Source organism: Pelecanus crispus, chromosome 3, assembly GCF_030463565.1.
Source record: "Pelecanus crispus isolate bPelCri1 chromosome 3, bPelCri1.pri, whole genome shotgun sequence".
Taxonomy (NCBI): Eukaryota; Metazoa; Chordata; class Aves; order Pelecaniformes; family Pelecanidae; genus Pelecanus; species Pelecanus crispus.
The window spans coordinates 59,916,471-59,940,739 of NC_134645.1; the positions used below are offsets into that span (position 1 = coordinate 59,916,471).

Sequence of the window (24,269 nt, forward strand, 5' to 3'; positions counted from 1 at the left end):
CAGGAATGCTGTGGCCAGCAGGAGCAGGGAGGTGATTGTCCCCCTGTACTCGGCGCTGGTGAGGCCACACCTGGAATACTGTGTCCAGTTTTGGGCCCCTCAACACAGGAAAGACATTGGGGTGCTGGAGCGTGTTCAGAGACGGGCAACAAGGCTGGTGAAGGGTCTGGAGAACAAGTCTTATGAGGAGCGGCTGAGGGAACTGGGGTTGTTTAGCCTGGAGAAGAGGAGGCTGAGGGGAGACCTTAGCACTCTCTACAACTACCTGAAAGGAGGTTGTAGTGAGGTGGGTGTTGGGCTCTTCTCCCAAGTAGTTAGCGATAGGACAAAAGGAAATGGGCTCAAGCTGTGTCAGGGGAGGTTTAGATTGGATATTAGGAAAAATTTCTTCACAGAAAGAGTAGTCAAGCATTGGAACAGGCTGCCCAGAGAGGTGGTGGAGTCACCATCCCTGGAAGTGTTCAAAAAAAGGGTAGACATGGCACTTTGGGACATGATTTAGTGGGCATGGTGGTGTTGGGTTGATGGTTGGACTGATGATCTTAGAGATCCTTTCCAATCTTAATGATTCCTAGTTTTTACTTTCATTGTAAATAATCCAGCCAGGAAACATGAAATTGCTACTCTACCCTTAAACTGGTTTAGTGTTGGACTTGGTAATGTTAGGTTAATGGTTAGACTGGATGATCTTAAAGGTCTTTTCCAACCTAAATGATTCTATGACTCTGACTCTATTCTTTTCCCCATGTATGTGTTTCATGTATTCAACAGGAGTCTAATATCACACTCGGAAATACTGTTTTCGGGTGAAGAGAGAATAGCAAGCTACTGCAAACATAATTGCACTTCCAGCCTGAATTCAGTCATCGTGGCTTGTTAAGGATTTTGTTAAAAGCACCTGAAGCATCATTAGGTTATGTTCCTGAGGTCATACACTGCACTAACCTGATTTTGAAAAAGGTGATAAAATAGCAGTTGTACAGTTGTTCCTGAAAACACATTTAGAAAGAAAATTTGCTGGGGAAAAAAATCACCTCATCCTCTCATAAGGGTAAGTGGTAACCTTCTGGAGATAACAATCTGCAGACTAGGAATAGATTAAAAAAAAAAAAGAAACTTTTACTTTAGAGGATAATTAAGACATCTTACCGTATGGTAATGCACTCCTTGCAACTTGTACTGCTAAGAATCAGATAATGGGATAAGGTAGACAGTCTAGTAATAGAGGTATTTTGTGAACCTTACTTTAGTTTCTCATTCTACTACAGCTTCCTGTGACCTCAGATAAAGTTCAGCTAGTTCCCCTTTCATATAAATACCTTCTAAATAAATGTATTCCCATACAAGTATGTAAATACCTTTTTGTGATGGGGTAGAACATAACATTAATATACCTGGCAGGTATATTAAAATCATGCCAGGTAACTTAAGGAGAACAAATAGTAGTGCTGTTTCCAAGCCTGGGACAGTGTCATGGCTATCCACGAAGTAGCTGGGGAAAATAAGGGAAAATTGCATCATTCGCTAGAAATGCATGAAGTAGCTAAGTCCTCAGCATTTTTTTAACTGTCAAGGGGACAAGGCGATAGAGTCCTTCACCAGATTAATACAGTCAGCACAGAAGGGATCCATCCTTCTGTCCTTGCTTATTAAGGAGACAAAGATCAATCTCTCCCTGCAGCAGTCCTGCATGCATCTGGGCCTACTCCTGGAAAACTTTCCTTACAAATGCATCATTAGTGTCTCAGCTTTACACTAGCACATCCATAGATTAAGACTTCTCTAACATCACTAGTACAGCAGTTGGGAATAATGTTCACAGACAATGTGGTTTTTTTGGTGTGTTTTTTTTTTTTTTTAATTTGAGTAGAAGATGTACGTATTTATCAAGAGACACAATTCCATTATTTTCCAGAAGCACATGACAGACAGGAATTTTCTGGGCCATATGGTCTTTATGGTTTTGTCAGTTTTCTTCTTCCCAAGTTTATTCTGTCGTCAGAAAACCACCCTTGCAAGTTCAAACAGAACCTGTGGAATAGCAAACACATTGATATGAATTTTTATTTGATTTTGTAATGCTTAGAACAGCTTACACTGTAAACAAGATAATCTCAAAAATAATTAGAGCTGCAATTCAGAAGTTACTTGCAAAGAACTGAAGACTAATCCCCTTGTACAGTACATTAATAAAATAATCTTGATTTTTAAAAATTAAGTATATAAATTGCACTTATTATTACATTTTCTTTGTGATAGTGGAAAAAACCCACCAACCTCTATGGTGATGAGTATTACTATCATCCACTCGAGGCGCAGAGCGTGCTTTTCGTTCAGGTGATTTCGCATTAGGTCTGTCAGCTCCATGCAGTGCTGCAGCTTTTCATTCATTACCTGCAACAGATTCCAAATATATGACAAACCTGGATTCCCTAAGTGGAATGACACCACTAAATAAAGGAACACTATATAATATATATAATATAATAAGGGCTCACTGAGCAGAACTAGAAAGGTGTTAACACTCTTCTGCAAAAGAACAGAACAGAAGGTCCTGTAAGGCAACATGCACAAGCAACAGAAGTTTCAATATAAATGAGTCTGTTATTTCAATAGGTTCACAAAAATAATAGGAATTTAGATATGCATCTGCAGGTATTAAACTGCTTCTGCGTGATACCTACTCATGAAAACAGGCACAAGCAAAAGAGGATGCAGCTTACTGGAATGCCCCAGAAGTAACTAAATATTTAAGGTTGCTGTACCACCAAGAAGAGGTAGTTTTCATGCTTCTTATTCTGGTTCAGCAGTAAGCAGTAAGTTATGTTGCCCTTCAATGAACTGACCTGAATGATCATGTCAATAAGAAGACTGCTTCACATCTCAGTTTTTTAACTTGTTTTCTTGCACACATTTCAGAACAAGAATTAAATCTCCTCTTCTGAAAACTACTTAAAGCCTAATTTAGTGGTTCAGGAAATATGCAATCCGTTCATGTGAGGCAGGGTTGTTAACCTAAACTGGGTAAAAGATGCGAGTGGGTTACGAACACATGGAAAAGGGGGTAGTGTATAGGATCCTATTACTCTTTGTTCAGTTTCTACAATTAAAACAGACATTTGTGGAGCAGTCTGTAACCCTGCTGAGCCAAAGACAGCTGATCTGAGTGTGGAAAATTCTCAGTAAGACACCTACCTTAACTCTGCGATTAATGTTGAGAAACTGGCAAGTCTTGTCATAAAGCTCTTCCAGTTTTTCTCTATCCCAGTAGAAGTCAGGTGTTATTAGCAGGTCCGAACTCAGATTTATACGGTGTCTAAAAAGAACAGGTACTTCAGTAGTTCAGACTTCCTTTTGGTGAATATAGGAGCAAATATTTACATAGCAGTTAAAAGAAACAGGAAAATTTTCCTGTAATTTTAAGTAAAATATGAAAAGAATCTCCTTTCATAATAAAAATACAATCGTAGTGATTGTTTAAAATTGGTCACATCTCTTGAAACATTTCTGAGAATACCGTGTAACAGTTTTGAGCATAAATGACTTTTGCCTTATGTCAGCACTGCCTCCTCAACTTGTCACCTTCCTTAACTTCTGATATCTGCAGAGAAATCCTTGACTATGCTAGTAGCTCACTGGAGCTGAAGAAGGCCATGAGTTAAAGTTACTCGGGAGCTCCTTAACAGCTCGTTTGTATCTCAGAACTCGTACGTGTGACTGGTACTGCATGCTGGCTATGCGAGCATAGCGCACCTTTCAGAACCAGGCTATTGTCTCAACGTTACAAAGGCTAAGAGTCAGAATCTCCCACCCTCCACCTACTGCTCACATAAATCTTTGGGCACTTACAGCATCGCTGTTCATTACTGAACAGGCCTTCAAATAGGGATATAAAATCCAGTGTTTAAAACAGGAATTGCTTTTTTAATTTACCTCTTTCTTCACTCATTTTTTTTGGTAAAGCAGTGTGTAATGCTCTGTATTTCCTATGGCCAAATTTCACTTGAGAGGGAAAAAAACCCCACAAAATTCTTACAATGTAGCAGTGGTTTCTGAGTGACTCAAGGGAAGAACAGAACTCTCAAAGTTTTACTAACTCTAGGCCACAGTTAACAGTTCTACCTACCCCTGTGCTTCCTCCTGGTATCCTTTGCATACTCTAGTAGCTACTATAATTACTGGTTACGAGACATGCGTTGCTGGACCCAGGGAGGGAAAAGGGTGTGGAATTTGGCCATTTACAATATGCTGCTTAATGCCCGTCTATAGTTGAAATGCCAGTGGTGAGACGGTGAGCCAGTGGGTCCTCTGACTAACGTAGCACACAGAGTCTCCAGCCAAAAGAAGGCTGAGGGAATTCGCCCCTGCCCCACCCCGCTGTGTTTAGTGTGTATTCTGGTCTTTGTATCACGCATAATTTAAGAATTAAGTTCTGTGAAATACAATGTCTTGGGCATAACCAAAAGAAGTTACCTTAATGCGAAAAGTTCTCCAATTTTCTGCATTACATCTGCATGAGACAGTTTCACCTTCCTTCGTGACTTCAGTATCTGCAAAGTAACAAGTTTTTCACTGCTTGATCAAGTAGCATGTGCTAGACGTTAAGAAATCTGAACACGTATCATACTTAGTAACATTTGAGTTTTGTTTGCTTAGTGCCTTGCTTATCTAGCTTTTTAAGAGTATCACCATGCAACTGTTCATCCAGGGTTTCCAGTAAATCACCGAGTATGCCATCAGTATCAACACAAAATCCTGGAGCTTTTTCTATGAATGACTTCCTGAACAAGAGAGCGTTTGGTTTTTCTTCCTACTATTGTAATTTTTAAGTCATGACAGTGTTCTTTTACCCTGCCGCTACTTAGCCTTTCTATAGACTTTTTCCTCACAACAAACAATGTATTACCATTTATTTCCTTCATTAAAAAAAAAATTCTCTTTTGAACCCTATGAATCTCATTTTTGTATTTGATATGATATGGACTTTGTGCTTTAAGTCTCATGAAAAACTGTGGTTTAAGTAATTCACTCAAACTCATTTTGATATTCAAGTTAAAGCACATTACTTTCAGCCCAAGCTGCCACACACTGTGTTTGGCCAGGTTTTTAAGTGCTGCTTGTCCCGTTACACCTAGCGCATCCAACAGTGGCAGGTGACAGTGGCATGACATGGGAAACGTTACTCCAATGCAGAAGCCCACTCCCGACCCTTTAAAGACCGATGATTTCTTGTCCCACCACTTCGCAGGTGTTCTGAGCTTCTCTATGTTGATGGCTTTACCACCAAATGTGTTAAGCATTCAATTGCTTTTTCCATACCCTCAGCTGTACCTGGACTGATCTTTTACAAAGCACAGGAGAAAAGGAGGGGAGGGGTACAAACAAGACCTCACCTCAGGAATTGACTGGATAGATTCCACAAAGTTATCCAATAATGATTCCCAAATAGCCAGCTTTACTGCAACACAGAGGTGACAAAGCAGAACACTGTGAGAGGTATATATGTGCTTTCCAGTAATTATAACTAAGTCTCCCAACACGCTGCCTCCAGACATCTCGATACATACAAACATTATTTGTAGCAAGTTACTGTTAGTATTGTACAATCAATGTTCATACGTCTACGGACAAATGCAGGTTGGGCACCAACACAGCTCTGCATGCAGAACCACCCTGACCGCAGCTCTCTTCTCCAAATGATCAGTTCAGATCCTGGAGAGTTTTTGCTTCAGCTCAAAAGTTGTGTGTTTAAGTGCTCTCCCGTATGTACGAAGCCTTTGCAAACTACATTCTAAGGAGGCTGGAGATAATGAGCCGTGCTGGAGTCAGGCTGACTTCATGTGGTGCTGCTCAAGAGTCTCCACTGCATTTCTAGTGTCCTGCAGAACTCTCATTCTCCATTTGTCCAGTATTGGATGCAGCATGCTCAAAGCAGGGCGAGTTAGCTTGTATAGACAAACCACCTGTACTTGTTGAAGCTAAATTCAAACTTAAGCAATCTCCCATTTTGTTTTTAGGTGAATATATTGTTCACAAAAGATATAACTTCTCTTCTATGGAAGCCGTTCAGCACAGGCAATGGCAACACAAATTGTAGTACACCTCAGCTTGAGCCTGGAAAGATGTTTCTACAGGAAGATGATATAACTCAGGCCTTTGTTCTTTAGTCTGCAGATTCCCAGACAAGAATGAAGTAACATTCTTGTAGTAACAGATCGAAAATTAACCCTATTCACTCAGAAAAATTACTCAGGGAAGATTTAGTTGTCAAAATGAACTCTTTGGTGGCAGCAATCAATAGCATCATCTAGTCAGGACACTGATAGTAAATGCAATGCTGAGCATTTTTCACACTCATCTTTTGAATACAGACGCCTAATCCAAGTCAGTGACTTAAATGACATTTTAACTTAGCCCCTGAAAAAAAGCCAATAGGCATTTCAGCTATCACTGATTATTTGACAGAGGTTGGTTTCTGCTTTGTCATAAATTTGACTTGGACTAGAATTGCATCCTTTATTTTTACTGAAAATTATTGAACTGTTTTCCTTTATGATGTGCGTGCCTCACACTAACATAAATCACTACCAATTATCTCCTGGGAATGAATCCCTTTCTCCATTACATGTGGCACCACTCTTCCATGCAGTGGTTTTACAAATAGGAAAACTATAGAGAACTAAAGGCTTTTTTTCTCAATAGCTCCTCCTTTGACAGTGAAAAACCATTTAGTTATGCTGTACTCCTTGGTCAAACGGTGTGTCACTTCAGAAACATGCATTCTGTTTCTTGATGTCCCTTCTGTTTAGAGGTGCACTTCCCCAAATACTACTGGAATCCTGTGATTTACCCTAAAAGCCGTAGGGCTAGGCAGACCAGAATTCCTTCAAAGGTGTTTTCGAGGACGGCCTTACTGCTGCTCAGTTCTGCTTCCACTTCCTACCTCATCTGAGGTCTGAAGCAGCAGAGATGTGTATTTCCTCCAGCAACAGCACCACTGCTGAGCCGGACTTCTTCCTACTACCTCCTGACAGAAGTACCACCTATGGCACACAGCCGTGGCTAATAAGCCTGGAAAACATTATCTGTGACTCTGGTCCACACCTTTGATACCAGTACACCTCCCCAGCTGGGAATCACTTCTTCAGCCAGCATCTAGCTTTTTCCATTAGAGGAACTGATATCAGGGTGAATTACCTAAGATTACCAACAGGGTTCTAATACTGGACTCTACTCGTTGCTATCCTAGAATGGTTCTCAAGGGTGGGGAACGGGATGCTCAGGAGAATGTGTATCTTTTGTAAAGCATGTTTCCTAATGTACTTTGTTCGTCTTTAAGATGATTTACATTGAGGTAATTCCAGTTTACAGAAAACAAGGCAAAAGCTTTGAAAACAAATCCTCCCACTGAAGCACAATCAATCTTTACACAGTTTGTCTAAACCAGACACCGGGTCTTCTCCAACCTGTCACTGTACAAGTCCCACTTATAATGACATTTCACAAAATCTGTAGCATAGGCTGGTATTACAAACAATATTAACTCACCAGAAAGACAAAGGGCATTTGAAAAGGCAAATTTCTGCAGAACAACTTCATCACTATCCAGCTCAGAATTTAACAAGATTTCTCCTTTATGAAGCTTTGACTGACCTCTGTTAAAACAGGATTGAAGCATCTTCATTGACTAAGCCACTAGCAAAGGCACATTTAAAGAACAATCAACAATGCAAGAAAGGCTGTTCGTTATTTATATAAAGCATGCCATATCTATATGGATATCCCCATCCTTGCATTTTATTCATGTTCAACCTGACAATAACCAAAACAAATCACTGAAAATTAGTTCCTCAGACAAAGACTAATATTGTGACCAAATTTTCTAGTTTTAAGTGAAACTGCAGCAAGCTACAATGGTAACTACAGCATTATTGTATACACACAGATAATTCAGGGTAAGCAGGATGCTGGCCTCTCTCCTGCTCTCTATCTCCTATATTATCTTTCAGTTTTCCTTTTCTTCGGTCACTTCCTATCAACATCACTCTCTCCCTGCTATGATGTTACTTTCCCTCAAACCTCTATTGCATAAGGGGCCAGCAGCAAAGGGGGCATAAGAGTCATCAATTTATCATGTCAATCTCACTATGAAACTTGCATAAACACAATGGAACACATCAGGAATCACAAACTGCACAAACGGATAGTACATGCAGTTTTCAAATGGCCAGGACAAAACAAAACCAAAAACCTGTCCTCTTCTCAGGTTACCTTAAATAAGCTCAACCTCATTAGCTCAGCTCCTAGTGTTATAGTGTCCAGTCTAGGAGTTGTTTTTTGGTGCTGTTGGAAAGTTACAGATTATTTTTATAATAATTTACATTAAGATATATTTCTGTAGAGATCATTTTCTCCCCATGATGAAGAAACTTTTAACAAGGCAGGACAACTTGTGAAGTTCATCATTCCACAGTATTCAAGTTACAACTTCCCTAGGAAGTGAAGGATGTGCAGAATTACATCTTTATATAGGAACCTAGAGGGTACTAAGGAAAGCTTATGCAGAAAATCCTCTTTAAAATCAGATTTGTCTCAATAATGCATATTTATTTTTTTCTATGAGGTACATAATTTCTGTTTGGGATTGCTGAAGAACATGTTCAGTTGTGTGGGCACAAAGCTTCGTAATTTACAAAATCTAGTGCATAACCAAGTCACACGGGCCATGACTTGCAAGTTTAGCAGTTCAGCAAAATTTGTCAATTAAATTCACCATTTCCTCCTTTCCTTATTTTACTAATTTGAAAAAGAGAAAGGAGAAGTATATTTTTACTAGCTGCTTTTGCTGGAATTTGTTTTAGATATCTATTAGCTTTTATATCGAGTGCCTGAAGATACTTACTCTCCTATTCTATAGTTCATCTCCTCATTCTCCCAATGGACTAGTGCAACTTCATATGGCTGAATTTCATGCTGTTCTAGCACTCGCATGATATTCTTCATCTACGAAAAAGACAATTGCACACACAGGAACGGTTACCATGCAGTATACTATCACTACAAAGATCTAGCATATAACAGGTTGATGAATGCAACTTTCATGCTGAAGTTATTTAAATAACAATGAATAGGTGTGCTAAGTAATGAAGTGATTACTAACACAGTTTACTTCTGAAGCTATCTGTAGCTGTGCGGAAGAATTTGTGGCTATCAACAACTGCAAAGAATCTGTGAAGACTAAGATGTCATTTAATGTCTACATATATAAAACAGGGTAAGGATTAACCACAGCAGCAGTAAAGACAATGCAGATGTATTCAGTATTATAACAATGAGCTGTACAAGATTTTGGCAGATGCCTTGAGTATGGGAATGAATCTTTAGGATAAGTACATCAGGTGGCTGTTTCTGCCAAAGTTACTACTCTGCTGCTAAAATCAATAGTTTAGTTTCAGCTACCAGAGGTTGGGTTATATTACAGAAATCCTTTACCACTACAGAAACCTGTAAAAATGGTTTCAGCTGCCCACATTCAACCCCGTAAACAGTTAAATGTGCAATTTGACTTGCAGAAGTAATCTCATTGTCGTTTTATTCTCAAGCACACTAAAACCTGATGCAGGAAGAAAGAGCCCTTTTCTCTCACAAAACTTTCTTCTCTGGCACCTGACTTAGGATCCCTCATCCTTGTTCCTTTCTATGTGCTACAAGGCTCCCCTCATAAAAATCATTCTGCAATTAGAACAAATTCTGAACTAAAAAAAAGTACTCACCTACAGGTTTTTGAAAGGCATTTAGCTACACAACAGTCAATTAAAAAAAAAAAAAACCCACCACACCACAATACACTTTTGATGCTTAAAATCTTTAAAGAGGTGAATCTTCTACTAAGTCATACTTAAAACAATCTCTTCAAAATAATAGATAATAGTTAATCTTTTAGGGGAAAACTGTATGCTAGTGAATTGTTCATGAAGCATATTCTCCAGGCTAAGTACTCTAAAAAAATCTGTTGGATCACCTGCAAGAGGGATTTTCTTTGCAGTGCTAGCTTTCTTCATTGCTTTCAAGAATTTTGGTGATACTAAGACACTGTAACATTTTTCACTGAAAAAAAGCCCCAACCCCACAGCTGTAACTGCTTGTTTCAAATCCTGAATTTAATATTAGTGTGACTAGTACCTGCCATATATTCCAAGAATTGTGGTAAAAAAGGGTATGACAAATTATTTTCATTTTTTAAGCAAGGAAGCATCTGCTGTTAGGCCAGTCAGCTTGGCCAACCAGCTATGCTGTGTCCAGGGACAGTTCAGCAATGCAAACCCTGCTAAAACAATGCCAGAGTTAATAGCCAATCCATAATGTAGCATACCAGACCTCAAGGGTGTGTTCACTTGGATCCAGGTGCTCTAGCTGGCTTCTTGAAGTCATTACTAACACAGTAATAATTATGCTGTTAATAGACTTAAGAGTCCTTTCCAGAACTACAACCAGCTCAGGCTTCCTAGGACCAGTACAGAGCAAGATTTAAGAAAGCTTTACAGACCGTAAGCAATTCTGTGAAATTCGTATGTCTTCTAATATGCATACTTCCAAAGTTCTTCCATTGCTTTGGATAATGAGAAACTGTATTTCAGCAGCAGCTTGCTTCTATCTATTCAGAGTAATACAAAGGCTTCCACTGACTGATGTGAGTTTCTTCTAGGCCCAGCCTAATTTTATAGAAGGCACTACCTGTGACACAGTACATTTAATGAGAAGAGATGTTCTGGATTCACTAAATGCAAACTCTTGCTATTACAGGCCATCACGTCACACAATTTCCTTTTAAAAAAAAAAAAAAAAAAAAAAAAGAAACTCCACCTCAAAGCTAGTTTTGCTTTTTGCCCCTGCTATTTTTGGTGGGGAAGCTGTTGCACAACCTCCCTACTTAGGCATTTGAAAATGGTATTTTACATTTTAAATTTCTATTAATGATCAGTCTGTAGTTATTACTTCTTCTGTTAAGTGTTCGTTAGTTTAAAATAGTTTTTCTTCTCCTAATAGTCATTTTGGAGTACTTTTAAAAAGCAACTTTGTCCATTCACAGTGATTCTCTACGTTCTGTTTTACCAAATTACTTTCAGTTTCTGTTCTACAGACCAGTGTGGTGGTTTGGGGTTTTTTTTTTTTTTGGTTGTTTCAGTTCAGTAAAACGTGCATAAAAATACCTCCTCTATTCGACCAAGTGGTTTGGAAGTGAACACTTCGACTATGATTTCAATAAGCAGAAAGAGGCAGTTTTCCCCTTCTTTTATAAATAAAGCCAGCAAGTGACCAACTAAAGTTACTAGTACTGACAAGAAAAACATGGTATCAAATTTTCAAGGGTACTTAAGTGTGTACAATAAAATGAGATTTTTCAGAGTAGTCCTGTGGGTAGAGGTGCCCAACTCATAAAAATCAACAGGAGTTAGTCAGCTAGTCTTCAGTAATACCTGTGAATCAGTAGCACAGTTACAGCCATAGCATCCTAAGTGTGCTACAGGCAAGGTTTGAAGGGAGAACTAGTATCTTTTTGTAGGTCAGCTGATATACTGACCCCCGCCCCAAACCAGACAGGAAATCAGGAACATTTCAGGTCTGAAACAGAAAAAGCAAACTTGAATCCAGATATTGTTCATGTCTGGAAACAACTGCTCTGTATTTTCATTTACCTTAATGAAAACCTTTCTGTGAACTTCCATGCATCTCAGTATCATCTGTTTAATATACACCGTTTAATTTCACATACTCTGCCTACAGATAAGTTCAATACTTTTTCTCTTTGTATCTAGAATCCATTTTGATTTAACCACAGTAATAAAAAGCAATATATTAAAAAAACTTACATAAATATAGTCATAAAAATAGGTATGCCTGTGGCATACCCCTCTTGGTCAGCAAAGAGCACCAAATCATTGTAAGGGGTATGTCATTTCATTATCAACATATTTTAACAATTATACCAACGAATAAAAATCTTCCTTCAGGAAAATTGCTAACTGGTAGAAACATAAAACAATATTACAAAGTTGCTTACAAATTTTGCCTCTTTCGAAGTTATCCAAAAGTAAGTTTTGAATAGTTTTGACTTCAATGGCCCTAGAACGATCCTTGTAATGCATTGTCTGTTACATTAGTGCCTTTCAAACAACCGTTCACAAGTTGTTTTTTCTGATCTACTTCTTCAGGACGTAGAGCTGCAAGAATTTTCTTTTTGTCAATCTCACTAGATTAAGGTTTCAGATTTTTAGCATTAAGTAGAAAACGTTATCCATTTTGTATGTTACACATATATTTGCTCATTTTGTGCAGAAAGTCCATTTTGAAAGGTGATGTATCCGCAACCCACACACTTGAGGGCAGCAGCAGCCAAGCACCTCACTCATTAGGAGAAGAATCAGTCCTTTTCCTTCATGGAGAGATCCAAGCTCCCAAACAAGGCCCAAGCATGCTGGGCTTTGTGGGACTGACAAAACATCCACTTATGATGTTTTAACAGTTTTGCTTTACTTACACTCTTCTCTTCCACATTCCAAAACACAACAGCCCCTTCCCTGTGAATTCAAGGAAAAACTGAGGTGTAATTATACTGTTTTAAATGTATTTCAATGCAATACTCAAATTGTACAGTGGCAATTTTTGTCACTGTGAATCAAGACACTTAATAGTATCTTCACAAAAACTACTAAGAGTTGCTTTTTAACCATACTTTAATGAAAAAACATGAGAAGATAGGTTATTTTTTTAATCATTTAAATAATTCTGATTTTTTTTTTTTTTAATCATTCTGATTGGACAGTTATTCCTTGAGTTTCATGAGGTAATATGATGCAATGACTTAGCAAGCTGCACAACTTCTTTCACACCATTGCTATTAATAAAATAATGTTTTGGGCATGATTTATAACTTACCTGAAGAAAAAAATCATGCCAGGATCATCTTCTTTTGCAGATTTCTCAGTACCAATCACCAAAACGTTTGCAGCATCTAATTTGAAATAAATGAAAAAATTGAAGAATTATTCAAACATCTAAACATGGCAGCTATAAGCATGTAAATCCAGTTTTACAGTTACATGCTAACATGTCACTCAGTCCCATATTTTATTTTTCTGATGGAAATGCTTGCCAGGAAACAACTACAACATCAAACTACACTGCTTCTCTGAAGCGTCACACTCTAGACAGACTCAACCACTATGCTGAACTTCACTGGAATCTCTAGTTAATGAAATGTAACAGTTTTGAAGAACAAAAGACTTAAGGGAAAACTGATGCAGGGCATAGTAAATAACCAGGAACAGAATACAGAAGTGGACACAAAGTGAGTGAACTATGGAAGTCTGCCCACAGTTGCAGAGAAATTACCATTCAAATCTGCTTGCCCAGAAGATCTTTCTCTCTTCATACAACAAGGGACTAATCTGCACTCAAATTTTGCTGACTTTGCTTTGACAGTCAGAAACTTGAAAGAGCATACCCCCAAGACAGGAAAGGGTATATCTGCATTCTCCTTCGGATCAGAAGCGTGCTTTTGAAACAAATCTTCCAGCCACCCTCATTTACCACACTTCTGATGTGCACTGCAAAACAGTGTCAGAGTACACAAACTGGATTTTTTTTGCATTAAACTGAAAGAGTAGCTCCAAAAATGCACCTGTGGCACTCCAACCGCTAATGGGCATTCGTTACAAAGGGCCAGACTTGAGCTAGTGTAAGTAGAATGCCCCAAAACTTACAAAATGTGGATGCTGGGTTCTTAAAACAGGGTTTTGTCTTTTTCCCATACAGGTCTGCTCCTCTGTACTACTCACTAATGTAGACAAAGTTTTAGAAGTCCTGATGCGGTTTTGACAAAAAAAAGGTTACTTTCCAGCATGACTCATTTTGTTGCAGAACTAGTGGTAGCTAGACCAGCAAAACCCCGTACCTCTGTTATAAATTCAGACTCCGCAAAGAGGAATTTGCAGAGCCTAACATCTAAACCTTAAAAAGTTCAACCCCTTTGCAGAAAGATCACAAGTCAAGCAACAAGGCATCAGATTCAGCCTGTGTTTGAATTCCACTCTCTGCTTTACTGCTCAAGACACAAAGGCCAGGTAGACCAAGGCGGCAGAGAGAGATGGCTAAGTATCAGATACACTTTTGCTAATACCTGAATTGAGACCACACAGTTGGTCTGTATGAACTCTTTAAAGACTTTTCTTTCACTTGCTATTCCAGTTCAGAGTGAGTTCACCATGGAAGAAACATTTGTCTGCATTTTTTCATTTGCCTTTTCAAATATCACCCTTATCTTTCTTTATCCACCCCAGCCAAAACATACACAATTGAAGAGAATTTGGTCCATTGTAAGTGGAGGTACAGGCTCTGCCTCTAAAATGTTTTTAAAAAGGTCAAAAACAGGAATAATTCTTAGGAAGAACACTACAAAGCAACAAAACCACACACTAATTGCTGATTTAGATTTCTATGTGCTAATATTTTTTGATTTTCCAAGATCAAATGTTTGAGTTGGTAACCAACCACTGCTACATGCACAAGCCAACCACCACAACACATCAGATCTTCTGGCACAATCCAACATCCTTTCATCATCGCTTCCTCCAAGCTTTTGATAGACAGCGAATCTATTGTAAGGAGTCAAAAACACACCATGAAGAAATGAAAGAACTGGCAAAACCCACGCTCCCAGGGTAAAATACCGGCAACAGCAACATTTGCCTTATGATAATTCACAGTCATGCTGGGGATTGTACAAAGTTTCTATCTCGAAGCTGTGAAACCAGTGTTGGTTTTAATACAAAGAAACTAGATAGAAACATGAAGCCTATGTCTACAGCGCCTTGCCTTTCCACGTTCATCTTTCTGAGTGAGATGATCATTAGTAAAGCTTGTGTTTTAAAAGAGACCCACCGGAGTATTATTGCACTTGGATTATTAAGTGTTTGAGAGGCAGCCAGATATTTGATAACCTCTACTGAAATGCCCATAAACGCTGTCATTCTCTGAGCTTCATATAATCTGTTCATTCAAGAAAGAACAAAAAAAAAAAAAAAAAAAAGCATTCTACTGCCAACATATGAAAATCACAGCTGTTCTAGGGCATAAGGTTCCTTCAGCTATAAAAAGCTCCACTTGTTTTTCTCTTGTAGTATACTTCAGCTATTTCCAAACCATACTTTCCCAAGCCTTCAGAGATACTCTGTATGGAAACCAGAACCAATTATTTTGCTGAAGCCTGACTAAGTGAAGCATTCAACAATTGCTAGGATATATTTGGCACAATTAAAAAAAAAAAAAAAAAAAAAAAAGTATCAACTGCATTCCCTTTACGAGAACTAAGCATTTATGGGTATATCTTTTTCATTTCACTTAGTCAGCAAGATTCTCTCTTGCATGCCTTCCTCTCCAACCCTCAGTGATTTACATTAATAGAAGTGTGGGTATGGAAAGAAGATGCAACACTTCAACTTACAAAATTGTTTTGACAGCTGAAGCACTATGGTATCACATTACTGAAAGATTAAAATAAAGAAAACTTTCAGGATTTTTTCAGTTAGCAAATTTCAATAGAAATTCTTTGTATCAGAAAATTTCCAAATGTATTTTTCCTGCACGCATCTAATTTTTCAATACTTTTGCTGTAATTCTAATTTTGGGAAAAATTATCATAGGGTAACAGCAAGTGCTGGTTATATTGTTATTCTGAAAGGTTTAGTTGTGGGGTTTTTTTTAAGCAAATGGAATTTTTAAGCAAAGCAATATTTTTATAGGCAGTATGATATATTCCAGGGTATTACCAGAATAAGAATACATGAGTTAAAAAAGTTATGTCTCTCACCCATATTTCATTTCCCAAGGTATAACATTGCTTTTAATATGTTTCAAAAAACTACCTCTAGGCAAACTTGTTATTTCAACATATCCATGTGAAGTCAGGTCATGACACAGATTACCAAGATGATATTCATCTGCTGTTGCAAAGGCTGTGCACTGCATCAGATTCTGTGCCAAAGGAATAAAGATTTGAGTTAGGGAAATGCTGAAGCAAGATGTTCATAAGACAATTGTTTGCTTCAAATTTATCATGAGTGACATTTTCATTTATTCACTCTTTTTTTACAATACTGTTGCCATGCTGTCCACCTGGTGTACCAGTACTCTTGAGATTACTTGCTCCCTGTTAAGTGGGAAAGCAAATCACAGACTCAGATCAAACCAGGTGACGTAAGTCTTACCAAAAAACCTCTGTGTCAGAGCCATAAAGTGAACCCTTCTTCCCTGAATGCCAATCAAATGGTTTAACAGTAGAGCTACACTTGCTACTGCTCTACCATCCTACAGCTTACGGCATACTCGGCTGACCACGGAAATCAAAAGCAAGACACCCCCAATATCAGCTTTAAGAGCTGTATTTTAAAGATAAATGGAATTCAACTAGCACAGCCTGCTTATCAAACACAAGCTCCAGCCACAAACATCATGTTCTTCCAAGCACAAAGCTTGCTGCCCAGGTAACCCCCAGGGCACGAGCCGCTGCAGCACGGCGGCACAGAAAGCCACGGATCTTCCGTGCCAGTTGCAGGTGCTGCAGATCTACAGTGCCCCCCCTGAGCTGAATCCTGCACTAACAACATGGTCTCAGCTGACACCACAGCCGAACAGTATACAACAGCCAGAGTTTGTCTTAATACTCCACAATCGTAAATAACTAAAATGCCACGTTGAAACAAATGACTGAAAAATGATACTGACTTGCAATGAGACTGACTCATGCATGGCAAAGAAATCAGAAAGTCATCTGTGTAAAGATCTTCTTGATTAATCAAGTAAGTCACAAGAAACCGATTTACAAATTCTACTACTCATTTCACGTAGATTTCTTTGTTCTGATACCGTGTATGTCCCATGATAATGTTTTTCAGTACAATGTAGTGGAAGATATCCAGAAAGCAATGTGTCTCATTGTGCATCAGTCACTTCCCAGCTTTTTGTAACTAATACAAATGGGGATGTAACTAACAACAAATGAACAAAAGAACTGTACTCATCTGCAAGCATTTATACCCACAATACATTTCAACTTAAAATGCAAATTATATTCTTGCAGCATTCATAGACTATCAAACAGCAAGGCTTAAAAAGGTGTTCTAGTCCTTGGGGGGGGGCATTACCAGTTATCAGAATCACGGCCACACATTTAAACCTTCTTTTATTTTTTAATGTTAACATTCTGTTATAATTCCAAAGCTTTGCTTACACATCATCTTAATTCAGTGACCCCTAATAGAAAATAAACTTTAAAATGACAATATTCAGTGAGCAATTTTGTCGGCATATTTCCCTGACTGTGCTATGAGGCTGAGTTTAACAGTGGAACAGAATTGTGTTTTCAGTTCCCTTGCTGCAGTACCTTTGAAAAGTTGCATTATCACAATTTCATCTGTATAAATCCATTCTCAATCTCTAAACTGCCAATGCAAATATATATTTCAGATTCTTCCAGAAAGCTTTTGTTATTAGAAGTACACATGCTCTGCCATGAAACTCTTCTGTCAAGAACTAAGGGACCAAACTTATCTTCTAGCTAGTATATAATCTGAAAAATCTCTATCCCGCTCTATACTTCCCATAGTTTATTACTTGTGCTATTGCTCATTTCACGGCAGATGTACTACAGGACAGACTTTCTGTCTTACTGCTGCAATTTTAGTTTCAATGTAAAGACCTTACATTTAGCTAGCACCAGAAGTTTGCTGCTAAGACTACATGCCTGAAATAGCATTTTGGATATGCACTAGTTTGTTCACTTACGTTTTTACTAAACGTTTGATGGGGAACATTTGGATTGGGTGTAATTTGAGATTAAGACACCTAAAACATACGTGCCCAAGGCACTCTTAATGCCTAAACTCCCATGATAGTTGGTGGAGATACAGCCAAAAAGTCTATACTCTAATGAGTGATTCAGCTAATCCTAAAATAGACGTGTTAACTGGCCGGTCAACCTTAATCCTGTGCTTTCTGCTATGTCACTTTCACCTGCAAACTTCAAAATAACAGAATACAAGATCTGTACTGGAGCTAGAAATAAAATCCAGCTACTCACCACCCTCCTCCTTTCTGTCTACAGCTGGGGCTTTGTTGAGATTCTATCCAGAGCACCACAACAGCTATCCGAGTAGCTATCTTAGCTTATGAGTTCCTCAACGACTCATTTTCTGTACCATCACGCCCCCAACAACTGGACACGCTCATGGAAACGTAATTCTCCTTAGCCCATCCCTTCCACTTTAAGCGTACAAAAATTTTGAAGAAAGAACACCTATAGGATGAACTTAAATCCTCACATCACCACAGGAATCAGTCTTTACCTTATGGACAGTAAATGCTACATCTTCACTTGATTTTCAAGCTTTTTCTAGACTACATGGCTATAGCATTAAAATTTAGCTCAGAGGTTCTTCATGCTATCAGACCTTACCAGATTAACTGAGTAGTGGTACTACTCACTGATGGACTGACTAAACCAGTTAACTGCTTTCAAGTAACTCCATCTAGCCTGAAAAACTGGTCATACGACCATTTATCATTACTGGTGCTCAGCACTCTGCCTGTAAACAACGCGGGAAGACCAGTGCTGAGGAGGGGTGGGAAGGACCTCATTCACAGACTGTTCTGCAAAAGAAAGGTGTCAACTATCAGGCCCTCCCAGACAGAAAACACAGAGATCCTCAGGATTCATCTAGCCTAGAACCTTGAGAGGGGGCACAGAGCTGGCGTCTGAGGGGCAGGCGGGGAAGGAGAAGAGGCAGCAGCCTGCCCCTCGGGAACTGCCCTGGCAATGGGACCTGTGTTACTGCAGGGCTCGTGGTTGCCTCCACACAGGCCCGGGAAGGCAAGATCAGCTTTTTCGTAACACCAGGATTTAGAGAAAACCGATGTCACGCTGAAAAAAAATCTGAAGGGTTCTCCATTTGCTCTACAACTTGCAGAAATCAGCCACATCTTTATTTCTCTATATTACGTAACTGTAAGAAAATACACAAGCAGGTAAAAAAAATAAAAAAGCTTATTCCAAAATACTGTCAGCCTGCGGTCAAGGTGACACCCTGTCCGTAGCCCTGTAGATGTGGCTATATGTCTGACAAAACCACATGGGGTTTATTCAAAAATAGCAAATGTTTTTGTTAGGTCTGAGTTTATGTGATTTCTGGCACAGCATTTTGCCATGTGGAAGCTTCTTCAGAAAGTATATTATTATTTCAGTATATCAGGCAGGATTTTCTCCATTTCTTCACAATGGGAGAAAGTAAAAATAGCGGTGCCTGTTACTTGCATACATATATATGAAAATGTCAGACAAAGAAACTCTTTGCATTCTATGCTGCCATTTAAAAGCCTCAAGAATCTAAAAAAATTGTCACTTCAATTCACCCAACAACAAAAAGAAGCAACCTCTGAATGCAATGTCATAGCATGAATAACAAGCTTGAAACATTACATGGTGTTTCAGGACTAATATTCTTCACTTTCTTTTTTCAAAGCAATGGGAAAATACAAGTGGGAACTAAATTGTCTATAATGGAGTCTTTATGTTACATTAAAGCATATAACTCCTGCTCATCATACAAAATATTAAACAGAAACCTAGATGACGAGAAGGCAAGCATTAAAACTTCAGTTTCTGTGCTCACATTCAGTAGATCATGTAATAGACACATTTTGCAATGTGGAAGCTATTTCTGAAAGCACAATACTTGTTTCAGTCTCATCTACAATACTATTTTATTAACAATACCCTGCAACTCAGTCATCGCTGTAGCTTGAGGAGAACAGTAACACTTCTGATGCCAGGATTTTCCTTAGAGATCTTATATTCAAGTATGCTTAAGGTCTGCCTTGGCTAGTACTGAAGCTTGCAAAGAACTATCTTAAGGAGAAACAGCCACAAGTATGCACTGTTCCACTTAACTTTATCTCATTTTATCCAAAAAAGTTTGTTGCTGCAGTCACTCTGTAGACCTAGGAGTCTGGAGTTCAAGGTGCTATTTCTACACATGGAATAATCTTCCTCAAGTAACACAGGCTACATCTGCACCTCTGTTTCCCATCTGAAACTTAACCTGAATATAAACTTTATACTATTTATTTTCATCTTGATTTCTGTTTGAGTGAAGCCTTAAAACTGGGTAGAATTGGACAAGCGAGGATACCTAGGGAAACTTAAATTATTCTGAAAGCTAGATTTTGTTTCTCAATATTAAATGTGATTTGAGAGCACTGTTTAAAATTATTTTTAATGGACTTCATCTTTCCACTTTAATAACCACTTATCTTCCCTCCACTTTTGTTTACACCTTGCTAGTAAATCTCCACTTTATCTTCAAAATACCAGACACACTAGTTTCTATCAAGCTTATTTCTGTTTGCAGAGTTCCAACTCCTTTGTGGCCACACTAGGGTAAATAATGAAATCCTCCTTGCTGAATAAACATGTCAATTTCATTAAAATGTTAATCTAAACCCAAATCTGAATCTTAATTAAACTGATGAAGTTCCCTTAATGTTATACAAACTGTAAATTTTATACTTTACCTCCATGTCTGACGGTAGTGGCTGGTTAGTTCTGGATGGCTGCTTGGTCCTTGGTGCCTTTGGTGGCCTCTTAACTGGCTGGTTACTGTGTTTTGGAATAATTTTACCAGCTGATACAACCGAGTAAAATCTTGACGATATGTTCCTAAGCTTTTTAATACGCTCTGTATAGAGCTTGTAGTTTTCTGTCATCGCCACACCAAAATGTTTCCAGGATGGAAAAAAAACCTCCCCACTCCGATAATAAACATTTTTTCCCAAAGCCGATACATTTCCTTGGAGCAACTGCCAATTCTTGACTTGCACACATCGACTTGTCAAACAAAGGGAAGCAGTTTTCAGAGCATACAAATTCCAAGACTTTGCTGTTCTGTGGGCTGTTCTGTCAACTTCATTATCCGGCTTTAATAGCAGACGTCCAGTTTTATTAAAGCTTTGGAATCGGCATATTGTTGTTAAAGCGTGGAAAGATCTAGTCTGAAGGCGCAGAAGTTTCAGTCTCATTGCTTCCCTCAGAACTGTATTTAAAACAAACAAACAAAATCATCCATCAACCCTTTGGTGAGAAATAATAGTATTTTCCCCTTATCTGAAAGATGACCCATACTCCTTTTGCATGTGTTAGTACTCCTAAGCACATAAACATTGGTGGGATTACACAGCTTTATTTCAATGCTATGGAAATACTCTAATTAAGATCAAAACACATTACTGAGCTGTGTGCTTGCAACACATGGTGAAAAAGTAGAATTGGTTGCTATGTCAATATGCAAGCAGGCATCTTTTCCTTCTGTTGCTCATTCTGTGTAGCAGTCTGCACTCTCAGTAACCCCACTGATGAAATTAACTCACACGCAGGCACACACCTTAAAGAGGACATCAGACTCTGTGAATCATTATTTTATACCTAATAAAAACAACAATTAGATGACTATGTGCTTGTGTGGGAATGTCACCTACAGAAGACACACACTGATCAGCATCGGCTCAAGCTGCTGTACTGCAAACAGCCAAGCATGGCTGCAGCTCCGTTTGCCCGTCTTGACTAGAGCGAGAGCTGAGTCAATCAGGTTACGGTCTTGAATCTGCTAGCACATACTGGTGCAACAGGGACCTCAAGGCCTGCTTGCAGATCTGCCTGTGCTGACGGAAACACGACAGTAGCATCCTTATTCTGTTATGCCAGACTAAGAGCAAGCTTATTATATATACGCTATGTTCTATGAGCTAATCAAACCTCAAAAGTATTTACAGACAGTAGACTGAATATGTCAGTGGGTGTGTTTCACTTGCTGAAAAATCGCAGTGTCAAGCCCCTGTCCCCATCTGCTTTTATTAACCAAGAACATTTCCTCTGTGACACAAAATCCACCTTCAGCAAGTTATTGACAAAAAAAAGTTGTACAATGTGAAAAAACTGCCAATTTCAGAATATTTTCCAAAAACTGTGTAAAGAAGGATCGTCAATACCACCCATACATTTAACTTAATAGTTCAAATAAGCATTTTCTTGTGAGAACAAATCATTGTGCTAACCGGAACAAGCCTTCTATCCTGACAAGGATACCTAGATTCTAGCACAACACAGGCACAACTTGGGAAAAAACAAAACCAAACCTCACCCTGACATATCTTAATGGAAGGGGAGTACACTAATTCTGGTGAAAGAGGCATACAATTCTACCAAAAAAAAAAAAAAAAAAAAAGAAGACATAAAACACCTTTAGGCTACCACGGAATAAGTAATTGATATTGGGCATAATTTTATGTGCTCTTCACTTGTAGCTTTTTGCCCAATTTGTAAACCTGTTATTTGCATACTCATTAGAATAAACTAATTATTATTTTCCTTTTAAACTTGTCCTGTATTTAAAAAGTGACCCAGAAGACTCTGCCCAGCACAAGGCACATTTACCTTTTCAAAGGCCTGCTGCCTCTAGATAATCAAGAGAGCTGAAAAACTCAGTGACTGCCACTCAGGGTGGTGGAGAGCCAGGACAAGGGGAGAAATCTCCGGTACTGCGGGGTAACGAGCAGAAAGAGACTCACACACGCCAGGTAAATCCGCACTTCCCTAGCCGACAAAACCTTGTGTGGAATCACAGCGATCCCGGGGTGAGTTTGCAAGCGTGCAGGCTTACAGCAAGTTCCACGGAAGCAGCGAACACCCAGACTAAATTCCACCGAGCAGCCTTAACGCCAGGCTGGCAGCAGCAGCGGCAGCCAGCCAGGACGCGCAGAACGGAGGCACCCAGGAAACAAGCGGGACAAGGGGCCACCCGCCCCCCGACGGCAGCAGCACATCTGCGCTTTATTTTTCCGCTTTACAAGACACACTTTATGCACGCCCCTTGCCTTTCCAGCCGCCAGCCCAGGCTTACTGCGGCAGAGCCAGCAAGAGGGACGAATACACCGGGCCCGCTCTGCTGGCAGGCGGGTGGGTGGGCGGGCGGGCGGGCCCCCCCGGGTGCTGCGGGCCCGGCAGCGGCGAGACGCCCGGGCCTCACCCTCCGCTCGCTGCCGGCGCGCCCTGCTCCTTCCCAGCCCCCACCCGGCGGCGGCGGCGGCAGGCCCTTCCCCTCCCCCCGTCCCCTGAGCGAAACGGGGGCGGCCCCGCCCCCACCCCGGGAGCGCCCCCTCTGGTCTACGCGGGGGGGGGAGCGGCCCCGCTGCCATTGGCTGCCTGCCGGGGTGGGCGGGAAGCAGGCCGCCAGGCAGCCAATCGGGAGGCGAAGCTGCCCCGCCTCCGCAGGAAGAGCGAGGCCAGCGCCGCCCCCGCCCGCGGCGGCAGCCGAGGCGCTCGGGCCCCGCCCCGCGGCGGCGCGCGGCTGACGGGCGCCCCTGGCGGCCGCGGGGAGGCGCCAGCGCCGGGCCGGCGTCACCGCGCGGGGGCCCGGCCCCCCCCGCCCCGGCCCGCAGCGCTCGGCTCCCGCCGCAGCTGCGCCACCGCCGAGGAGCGGCCGGCGGAGCGGCCGGCGGGCTGCGGCGCCACAGTACCTGAGTACGTGGGGGAGGCAGGGGAGCGGCCCAGCAGCCCGCCCGCTCCCGCCGTCCGGGGGCACAGGAAGGGACGGGGCAGGCTCGCCCCCCTCCCCCGCGGGCAGGGCTCTTCCTCACCCCTGAAACTGCCTCCCCTCGCTCGGCCTACGGCCGTGCCCGCGGGGGGCGCGGGGCCCTCCCACTCGCGGCGGGATCCGAGCCGGGCGAGGCCGCCACGGCTGGCCCACGGCCTCCCGCGGGCGCGGCGGCAGGCCCAGCCCGCAGGCGTCCGCGCCGCCGTCCGTCGCCGCCCCCCCCCCCCCGCTCCCCCGCGCCGCTCCGGGGGGTCCCAGCAGGAGCCGCGCCGCCCCCCCGCCCTCTGCATGAGCTCCCGCCGCAGCTCCCACCGGCGGCGGGCACCCGCCCCGCCCCGCCCCTCCCTGCGGCGCCCGCCCGCCCGCGCGCCGCCGCCGCCGCCGCCGCCGCGGGAGGGGCGAGGCGGTTCCCGCCGCGCGCCAGCACTGACCTGGGGGAGGGGGCGAGCCGCTCTCCGCCGCGCGAGCCGCGGCCCCGCCCACCGCCCGCCGAGCTCCGCCAGGGCGCGCGGGCCGCCAGGCCCCGCCCGCCCGCCCGTCGCCGTGCTGCGCCGCGCCGCGCGACGGGCG

The 24,269-nt window shown here is 41.3% G+C and overlaps 1 protein-coding gene across 12 annotated transcripts; it reads right to left on the reverse strand.

Moving 5' to 3' along the window:
• Positions 1-1,839: 1,839 nt before the first annotated feature.
• RMND1 (required for meiotic nuclear division 1 homolog) lies at positions 1,840-24,166 on the reverse strand. Of its 12 annotated transcripts, none has more exons than XM_075706655.1 (14): positions 22,541-22,952; positions 22,248-22,305; positions 21,599-21,763; positions 20,626-21,143; positions 15,924-16,032; positions 12,937-13,012; positions 12,539-12,578; positions 8,903-9,003; positions 7,549-7,655; positions 5,394-5,458; positions 4,474-4,550; positions 3,196-3,316; positions 2,278-2,394; positions 1,840-2,031 (listed from the first exon to the last, which is right to left on the reverse strand). In XM_075706655.1, the coding sequence occupies exons 3-14, from the start codon at positions 21,606-21,608 to the stop codon at positions 1,999-2,001; spliced, it is 1,374 nt and encodes a 457-aa protein (XP_075562770.1). In that variant the 5' UTR covers positions 21,609-21,763; positions 22,248-22,305; positions 22,541-22,952; the 3' UTR covers positions 1,840-1,998. The 12 variants fall into 12 exon arrangements, 10 of the variants coding, with proteins under 10 accessions (XP_075562770.1, XP_075562772.1, XP_075562771.1 ...); XR_012830896.1 differs by lacking the exon at positions 1,840-2,031 and adding an exon at positions 2,847-3,015 and having other exon boundaries at positions 2,366-2,394; positions 22,541-22,957; XR_012830897.1 differs by lacking the exon at positions 1,840-2,031 and adding an exon at positions 2,847-3,020 and having other exon boundaries at positions 2,366-2,394; positions 22,541-22,957.
• Between the last annotated feature and the right edge of the window lie 103 nt (positions 24,167-24,269).

Bases quoted from the DNA above. Each gene is read 5' to 3' on its own strand.
- RMND1 (XM_075706651.1), bottom strand. The intron at 13,013-15,923 runs GTAGTTTTTTGA...ATTTCAAATTAG, and splicing joins AATAACAAGTTTGCCTAGAG to ATGCTGCAAACGTTTTGGTG. The intron at 2,395-3,195 runs GTAGGTGTCTTA...AATCTGTTGCAG, and splicing joins ACATTAATCGCAGAGTTAAG to GTAATGAATGAAAAGCTGCA.